General features: G+C 35.2%; 1 protein-coding gene across 1 annotated transcript; it reads left to right on the top strand.

Moving 5' to 3' along the window:
* The first annotated feature begins 1,450 nt into the window (after positions 1-1,450).
* Positions 1,451-9,803, top strand: LOC142553701 (uncharacterized). Its single transcript, XM_075664148.1, has 7 exons — positions 1,451-1,654; positions 1,735-1,762; positions 1,948-2,048; positions 5,807-6,010; positions 6,801-8,712; positions 8,811-9,025; positions 9,451-9,803. The coding sequence occupies exons 1-7, from the start codon at positions 1,529-1,531 to the stop codon at positions 9,598-9,600; spliced, it is 2,736 nt and encodes a 911-aa protein (XP_075520263.1). The 5' UTR covers positions 1,451-1,528; the 3' UTR covers positions 9,601-9,803.
* Positions 9,804-10,220: the final 417 nt, after the last annotated feature.

Raw genomic sequence — 10,220 nt, 5'->3', positions numbered from 1 at the left:
TTGCAGTCTTATTGATGCACATTCATAATTTTTATTAAAAAACATTTAGAATTCGCCATTGAACAACAAATCATGCTTCTTCGAAAGAATTAACAAGGTATATACAATTTGAATCGATATCAAATCAATATTCTTTGAGAAATCTTAAATCTTTAATCATTTATAAATATTGAAAAGTTTAGATCTTATATCAATATTTTTTAAAGAATTTAAGAATCTTAAAAACTTATTTAACCAAAAGGACATTAAATCAATATTCTTAAAAAATATTGCTAAATCTTGGATCTTATATTAACATTCTTCACGAATATAAACAATTCTTGCATCTTTTGATATAGTTTTTATAAATACTGATACGCTCTGACGTTAAGTCTATATCTTTCGAGAATATTTATACATCTTAGATATAGTATTAGATCTTAATAATGAATCTCTTTGAATTTCTAATATATTATATCTTATTTTAGATTTTAATTATGAATATGTTAGATTTTCAATATATTAGATCTTATATTAGATTTTAATTGCGAATCTCTTTAGATTCTTAATATAAAATCATGTTGTGCTATTTTAAATATATCAATATTCGATTATAAAATCATGATACTTCACGAGCACCAATGTGTTATAATTGTGCTACTTGTATAACGCCAACAAATACATTATAAAATTGAGTATTAACAACACGTTATGCTGCTTTAATAGCACAAAAAAATGAGATTGATTTTAACTCTCAATTGGTTACAATTTTGTAATGATAGCATATTATAAACAACAACAAAAAAGAGAGAATGAATAAAAATATATTATACGACTCAATACTCAAGTTACAATTTTAATTAAACTCAATCACCCTGTTTATAAGAGACAAAAATAGAATACAAATACAATCTTTCATATCTAACTAAATAAAAATTATGATTTTCAACGACGATCAGAAACAATATTCTATTGGCAAAAACTTATGTGAGCTCACGGGTTGTATTTTAAGAGACATATCTCTTATTTATGTCATCCATGAAAAAGTATTAATTTTTATGCTAAGAGTATTACTTTTTATTGTGAATATTGGTAGGGTTGACCCGTCTCACATATAAAAATTCGTGTGACCGTCTCACAAGAGACCTACTCTATTCTATTTTGTTTGTAAATTCAAAACTTTTAAATTAAATGATAATTATATTATTGGTCATCAACTTCCATTATTTTTAGAGTATAATTTGGTGAATATTAACTAGTTTGGAGAAAGTATAATGAAAAATACCATTTTTATATAATCTTAAACATACAATTAACTTGTTTGGAGAAAATATAATTGAAACATTTTCTTATATTTGTTTATTTTTTTTAATTTAGAATATTTATTAATGTTAAATTAAATTAAAAAACCTGCCCCCTAATGCAGATCAGACGACGTCGTCTTTTGTCAAAAACCCTAAAACCTAAACCCTCCATTCTCACAGAACACGCTTCCTTTTCAACTCTCTCACACGGGCCTAAACCCTAGATATACAGAAACAAACGGAGAATGGGAATTTTCGAACCATTTCGGGCGATTGGATACATTACAACGGGCGTCCCATTCTCCGTGCAGCGTCTCGGCTCCGAGACCTTCGTCACCGTCAGCGTTGGCAAAGCATTTCAAATCTACAATGTAATAATTCTCTTTGCAGCTTTCTTTTTGTATTTTTCCTGTGGATAAGCTTACATTGTTTCAATATCTTCTATGCGCAGTGTGCCAAGCTCACTTTAGTGCTTGTCGGTAAGCTCCCTTCTACGATATTTTATTTTCCTATCGAACTGTCCTATCGTGTTTTTTTTTCTTTTTGTGATTGAGTTCAAAAATTATCCTCCAAGCAATGTTATTGAATTTCTATACAGTCTTTTGTAGCTGTTATTCTCTATGGAATTCTGTAAAATTAGATGATAGATTTGTGGAATTTGTAGGTCATCAGTTGCCAAAGAAGATACGAGCTTTGGCTTCTTATCGTGACTACACATTTGCTGCATATGGAACGAAAATTGCAGTTTTCAAGCGTGCTCATCAGGTACACACTTGATAAATAGTAAATTAGAACTAAAGATGTCTTTTTTTTCTCCCTTCTCCATTGATTTGTTGAATACTTACCACTTCTGAAATCATCACCAAGATAAGCTCGTATTTATTTAAAATAGGAGGTAGAAGAGAGTGTGAAAGCATGTTAATTGTTTTGTTTCATCTGTCAGATTTAGGCGTTGGGATCTGATGTGGTTTTTAAACGATTTATGTAGGTAAACCGCTAAACCACAATTACGTACAATCCTTAGGTTGACTTCAATTGAGTTAATCGTCCTTGTTACCTGTGGCAGTGTGTATATGCAATTCAGTACTTCTTAGGAAGCTGTACATGCAATTTTTTTCTTGGTTTTTTCTTTTTTCTCTGCTTTGGTGAGAGAAGAAATTGGCTTTATTTTGGTTTACTACAGTGGAATTGTAGATCTTGAAAGCATGATTCTTGAAGGCTACATGGTTTGTTAAATCTTCCACAATGTAATAAATTGAGAACTTTAAAACTACAAGGCAGTTGTTTTTTTATAAAATATTGTAATAAATAGTTTTACTAAAGTGTGGCAAAAAACCCGTAGGAGTACCACTTTATGGTAATCCTCCAATCGGGTTGGCGGACTTCCGCCCGACCCGGTTGATAGAAGGTAATATTTTAGCAACTACCGAATCGGTTGCAGAGAGTTTTTGTTTTTGGAATTTTTCGGACTTTGTCGGTTTAGATAAACTGCTCGAGGTAGAAGTGCTCTTCATATTTTTTTTTTCTAAAATAACCTTTTTTAAACATAAAATATTGCGTTGGAAGCCACTAATATTTTTATTTTAATATTATAAAAAAAAGTAAAAAGATTTTTTAATCAAAAAATGTCCTAAATTCCATTCATAAATACCCCTACCTCCGACCCAAAATTCTCGCGCCTTAAATACATACTCGAATGTAATATCCACCACTGAAAATTATTATTAAGTTTTATTCTTAAAAATTCAATAAACAATAAAACTTCTCCTATTCTTATAAATTGCATTAGATAAAGATTTTTTTGGTGCAAATATTTTGGATTGGAGGTAGGGAGTAATGAGTATTTATAGGATGAAATTGTGGAAATTCGGGGTATGTTTGGATAAAAAAATATTAAATTTTTTTTTTAAAAGTTTTATTTCCAATGTAATAGAAAAATTGAAGTTTTGTCGGAGGCACTATTTAAAAATGTTTAAATTTTCTTTGTAAGTATGAGCCCTGGTCTACTGAAGCCGGTTTTCTCGATCGGCTGATTTGTTAAAATCGGAAGACCAAAAACATTAATAAACATAAAAAAAACTTCTTTCACCGACTTGGATGGCACAAGTTTTTTTTTTTAAAAAAAATTTAAAATATTGCCTTCCATTGATCTGGTCAACAGAATTCTGCCAACCCGGTCGGGGGATTACTATAGAAAACCAAATACTTTTTCTTACGAGTTACAACATTTAAAAAACCTACTCGTTGCTCCTCTTTGCCCAAATATACAAGTTGGGAACATTAGCATCTCATCACAGCTCTTGGCCAAGAGCTGCGATCAAGATCCTTTTTTCAAAGATAAAATGGTAGAGATTCAAAATTTATGATGCATGGTCTTATGAGTGATTTGTTTCGGGAGAGGTGTGCTGCCATTTGGATGAGAAATTGGGTATTAATAAGAATTATCAATTACCCAAGAAGACTCGTCATGTTTCTTTCTGTGGTCATGAATATGAAGTTTTATGTCAATTTGAAAGCTTCCAACAAGTTAAAGGTTTGAGAAAGTTCTTGCCAATGCCATTACAAAATTAACTCGTTTTGCCTCTTTTGCACTTAACCAAGTAGTTTTTATTTGAATTATTATCGAGATTGCTCAACTTTGGTATTTTTTCTTTAAGCAGTTATTCCATCATTGAGCTGCTAAGTTTCATTTGCAACTTTATACTTTTACGACATCTTAACGTATTTCGTACACTAATTCTGACGTTGCCACTTACAGTGGTTAGTGGTCTCTTCTATTGGAAATTGTGTTAAATAATTGTGGTTTCATCTGCTAGTTATCATCAACCTGAGAGATCTATTTAACTTCCATCATCTTGACATTCTAATGCCGTTAAAGTGAAAGATATGTCGGTTGAAACTTGTAAACTGACACGCCTCCAACATTATGTAAAATCGTTTTGAGTGGAGTCGGTACCTTGGGACTCGAGGAATTGAGTTAGCTGAAACATTTACGGGCACCCTTGCCATTTTTGAGTTGCAAAATGCTGCAGATCTTGACGATATGGCTTTGGGTGTAAAACTCCTCAAATTTATAAGCCGGGGGAAGGGCAGGTGTTGGGGAAGAGAAATGATGAAGCCGGTTTGACAGGAAAGAGGGGCTGGGAGTTGAATGAAAAAATATCTTCCTTTCCATCCCTTCTCGGAAGAAGGGATGTCATCAAGGAACCGGGCATTAAGCCGGAAGAAAGGAAAAAAGCATAATCACCTAATCTACAAACAAAATAGTAATGAAGGATGAGGGAGTTAATTACAAGATTATGCATTTTAAAGAGAACATAAACCGAAGCCATTATTCGGAAAGAATTATGGTGGTATTGGTTGATAGGCACACCAAAGAGCTTGGCGATCTCGATGTAAAAAGAACACAACCTCATCAAACAATAGGAAAACTCAAGATTGAGTCTTGTAAATTTGCTAACTTCTCAGAATGGATCGGGGATCCATTGTATAAAAAATTGTCAAGTGTGTCTCAATAGCTATACCGAATGCATATATAACCGTCTTTAGGCTATCAGAGCTCAACACGTGCTTCTAGGAGGCGTGCCAATAATGAAATGCATTGGAATTGAATTAATGAAAGTGGTACTGACGTCCCATTTCAAAGGCTTAAAAATCTGAGATTTGATCGCTTTTCGGCCGTGAGGAATGGTCTGCTTTTTCAAGAACCGAGGAGAGCCTGATACACTTCTCCCTTATTCATTGGCTTGCAATGTTCAAATGTGACAAATTAAACGATGTTTTTTTCTTCATGAAGCTTACTTTTTTTACATGATTTAGCTGTTGAGGGATGCAACATTGTTTTCTTAAAAGTTTTCATTAAACTACTTGAATGTCAAGTCTATTGCTAGGTTTATCTCATGTACCTACGGAACTTATATGGTCTTTAGCAAGGTTTAAGGTTGTCGTAGCTGCTATGAGATGCTAGCTCTTTGGCCAAACGAGACTACCCTCAAAACTATTTATCAAACTAGACGCTGGGTTATTGCAGAATCTTCCCAATTTGTAGCTTTAAATGAAGGGGGGAAACAACTGCCTTTTGTAGTCTTGAGGTTCTCGAATTATTAAATCGTGGAAGATCTACCAAACCACCATAGTTATTTAGAAACTGTTAGGACCAGTGAGCTCAAAATTGACTCTAGGATAAAAATATAAATGACACACATATTATTCTAAATATGGTAGTTGGTTCTACTCTCCAATCTCCATCAATGACCTCGGATAGGGTGTTTTTTGTGTTCCATATGAGTGGGAGACTAATGATCTTGATAATCAATCGTCTCTTAAAATTCCTTCCTCCAAGAATTTTCATTATTTCTTGATAAAACTTTTTGTGCATGTCCTAGTTTTTCCTGCTGTTGGTGAACATTTCAAAAAATTTATGAGCAAAATATGTATATTCTTTATTTTGTTATTATCATTTGAGTTTTGTATATTGCTGTTGATGCATTTCCTCTACATTGACAAAAATAAACCTTGAATAGGTGGCGACTTGGGGGAACCATGACGCAAAGATTAATCACTTCCTTCTATTTGGCAAACACATCTTAAGTGTTGATGATAAAAGCAACATTTTCATGTGGCCATTTCAAGAAATAACTGATGAAAATTCTCCAGTTGGCCATATTTCATTAGGAACCAAGTTTAGCGTGAGCTGCATAATGCATCCAGATACTTATTTGAATAAGGTACTTTTTTGGTTCAGAAATTAAGTAGGGAATATATGGCTTTTGCTTGTTATTTTCTGAGCTTGTGAATCAACTTCTGACCAATGTTGTAAAAGATGCGCCTGAGGTTCGAGTCTCATTAGGCCAAAGCCAGTGAACCTTACACCCCGGGCGCACTAATATTGAAGAGGCGAGTGGTTTGTCAAGCAAACCTTTCATGATCAAATGTTTCGCATTGCAGCCGATACTCGAGTACCTTTCTTCGGCCAAAGCCATCCTCCAATGACTCTGGCAACGGCGAAAGCTAGTGGCCAGCAGCTCTGGAGAGTTTATTTTCATTTTTTGAGTCATTTTTAGGTGGTTCTTGCTCTTTTAGTTCATTTATTTTCATATTTATATGTAATTATTATCTTTAGATTTAAATGTTTAACCGTTCCATTGACTAAAATTAATTAGGTTGTTATTATTGAACTTGTTTGCAAATTATTTGGCTGTATTGGCTGAGTTTTTAGAAAAAATATATTTATTGCTGATTACTTAATGTGGTGGCATAAATTGTTAATTGGAGATTCACAACTCATAGTTTATAACTAATTATTAATTTATTTCTGAAGTTTGTTGTTTATGCCTTGTGAATTTTATTCAAAATTCTTTGATGTAAAACTTTTTTTTGACCCTTTAATGCGCCTCACTTCTGGAAGCTGAGCGCATGTCCTCGCGATTTGCGCCTTGGGCTTCACAACCCTTCAGCATCTTGTTGTGGTCTTGTGTCCTTGATAACTATTCTTCTTACAATAAGCAATCCAAACAGGTGATTCTTGGAACTCAGGAAGGTTCTCTGCAATTATGGAACATTAGCACAAAGAACAAACTTCATGAATTCAAAGGATGGAATGCCGCCATATGTTGCTGTGTTTCATCTCCTGCATTACATGTTATTGCTGTTGGTTGCTCTGATGGAAAGATTCATGTGCACAACATCCTCTACGATGACGAGGTGGTTACATTTACTCATTCCAATTCTGGAGCTGTGACTGCTTTATCTTTCAGCACCGATGGGCAGCCCCTTTTAGCATCTGGTGGTTCATCTGGTGTCATAAGTATTTGGAACCTTGAGAAAAGGAAGCTCCACTCCATCATTAGAGAGGCCCATGATTGCTCGATAGTTTCTCTTCACTTTTTTGCTTGTGAGCCTGTGCTGATGAGTTCATCCGCAGATAACTCTGTGAAAATGTGGATTTTTGATACAAGTGATGGGGATCCTCGCCTACTACGATTTCGAAGTGGTCACAGTGCTCCTCCTCTACGTATAAAATTTTATGCCAATGGAAGACATATTCTTTCTGCTGGTCAGGATCGTGCTTTTCGTCTTTTTTCTGTTGTCCAAGATCAGCAGAGTAGAGAACTTTCACAACGCCATTCATCCAAGAGAGCAAAGAAACTTAAGATGAAGGAAGCAGAAATAAAACTTAAGCCTGTAATTGCGTTTGATGTTGCTGAAATCAGAGAGCGTGATTGGTGCAATGTAGTTACCTGTCATATGGATACTGCTCAGGCGTATGTGTGGAGGCTTCAAAATTTTGTTATTGGAGAGCATATTCTTTCTCCAAGCACTCAGGACACTACACCTGTGAAGGCATGTGCGATCAGTGCATGTGGTAATTTTGCTGTAATTGGGACTGCCGGGGGTTGGATTGAGCGGTTTAATCTTCAGTCAGGTATCAGTCGAGGCTGTTATGTTGATATGATAGAAAAAAAAACCTGTGCTCATGCAGGAGAAGTAGTTGGCATTGCTTGTGATTCAACAAATACAATCATGATAAGTGCTGGATACCATGGAGATGTTAAAGTTTGGGACTTCAAGGGACGTGACTTAAAATCCAGATGGGAAATCGGTTCTTCTCTGGTCAAGATTGTATATCACCGTTACAATGGGCTTTTGGCTACTGTGGCAGATGACTTAGTTATTCGTTTGTTTGATGTTACTGCATTGAGGATAGTTCGAAAATTTGAAGGTCATGCAGATCGTATAACAGATGTGTGCTTTAGCGAGGATGGGAAGTGGCTTTTGACATCCAGCATGGACGGGACAATTAGAATTTGGGATGTGATTCTAGCTAAACAAATCGATGCTGTACATGTTGACATCCCTGTGACAGCATTATCTCTCTCACCAAATATGGATATTTTAGCAACAGCTCATGTGGATCAGACTGGGATATATCTCTGGGTTAACCAGTCGATGTTTTCTGCATCTACTAAAGCTGATTACTATGGAAGTGGCAAGGAAATTGTAAATATCAAGCTACCATCCATTTCTTCACTGGGAGATTCTTCACATGACTATGACGATTTTGCCAAGGCGGATATCGACCTGCAAGAAGCCAAAGATCCTTCTAATTTCCAAGTTTTGAATTATCAAATACCTGATCTTGTCACGCTTTCCCTGTTGCCCAAGAGTCAGTGGCAAAGCCTGATCAATTTGGATGTTATAAAAGCCAGGAACAAACCGATCGAGCCCCCAAAAAAACCAGAAAAGGCGCCTTTCTTCTTACCAACTATTCCATCTCTCTCCGGGGAGATATTGTTTAAAACTAGAGAATCTACTGGAGAAGAGAAGCATTCACAAGCTGGTGAAACAGATAGCAGCGGAGAGGTAAAAACTGACATCTCAGAGTCCCAGTTCTTACAGGCCCTTCAGACCTTGTCAGAGGAGAAGAACCGTAAGTTCACATGCATGTTACCTTTCATATCAATTGTCTGAGTTCTAAATTTTCTCGGATATGTTTAAAATCGAATATATGTGGATGTATTCGTGCAGTTGCAGCATTTACAGATTATATCAAAGGTTTATCCTCTTCCACATTGGATATGGAACTTAGGATGCTTCAGATTATAGATGATGACGATGAGCCACAGAAGAGCAATAGATCGAAAATGTATTTCATTGAACTCCTGCTGGACTATTTTATACAAGAGATTTTATGCAGAAAGAACTTTGAGTTTATACAAGCTGTGCTCAGATTATTTTTAAAGGTATTTATTTATCTTCGCTGTCGTAGCTGCTTTCTATGTTAATTCCAGTAGCATCTTTTAAGGTGTTAAACATTGGCTTACTCCTGCGCACAAGTGCAAGTGGGAGAATCCACAAGCAAAGGCTATATGACATGCGGTTTTTGAAGTGAAATGTGGATCTTGATCCTTGAGCACATTCCCTATGATGCCTTAAAGGCTGGAGGCATATTTGAATGTGATAATTCTGAATCCAATGTGAAATCCAATATGATAGTAATTCACATTTATTTGTACAATAATGAATAATTGGTTGATAGTTCAATAATTGGTTGATTGTTCAAAATCTTGGTTGAAATGCAGTGCGATAGTAATTCACATCTGCTTATAACTATGCTCCACCTGATGAATTCTTAATTCCTTCTGACACACTTTCTTGGTGTGCTCAGATTCATGGTGAAAGTATTCGACAATGGCCAGCTTTACAGGATAAAGCGCAAAAGCTTTTAGAGATTCAATCTACAGTTTGGCAAAAAATAGAGAATTTGTTTCAGAGCACGAGATGTATGGTTACGTTTCTTGGCAACTCGCTTGTGTGATTTTTATTTATTTGCCCATCTACTGCAATTTATCCTCAATATTGGTTGTTTTGTCTTCTTTACGGTTTTGTAATCTCACTTTTGAATAGACTTTCTTAAAGAATATGAATACAGGCAGTTTGTGCTTTTTGGTATGATACGTGAATGGCTATCCGGAGATAATGCTCCTCCGAGTAGTGATAATATTTTTATTGTGAACGGAATCTGGGGTTATATTTCTTGTCAAGTATCGAGTAATTTGTTTAGAAAATTAACAGGATGCAGCGTCATTATGACTCGGTTTTTGGGGTGATTTAATGAGATAAGTTTGGAGGAATTTCATCTATCATGGTACATTTTCGTTGGTTGTGAGATTAATTCTTCAGACTAAGCGATTTTGTCATCTCTTATACCAACATCTAAGATACAGAGGAATTTGTTTAGAAAAATTAACACAATGCAGCATTGAATAACATTGTCATGACTCGAGTTTTGGGGTGATTTTATGCATGAATGCGAGTAGTTCTAGAATTAGCTAACACCTCGGCAAACTTTTGAGTGGAGACGTGAATACAACAAGACTCACGTAAAGTTTATCTACAAATTGCATCACGTCGCCATATTTCCTAGGTTGATTTTGG

Source organism: Primulina tabacum, chromosome 8, assembly GCF_025594145.1.
Source record: "Primulina tabacum isolate GXHZ01 chromosome 8, ASM2559414v2, whole genome shotgun sequence".
NCBI lineage: Eukaryota > Viridiplantae > Streptophyta > Magnoliopsida > Lamiales > Gesneriaceae > Primulina > Primulina tabacum.
The sequence above is the reverse complement of the archived record's forward strand: the minus strand, read 5'-3'. Positions and strand labels throughout refer to the sequence as shown.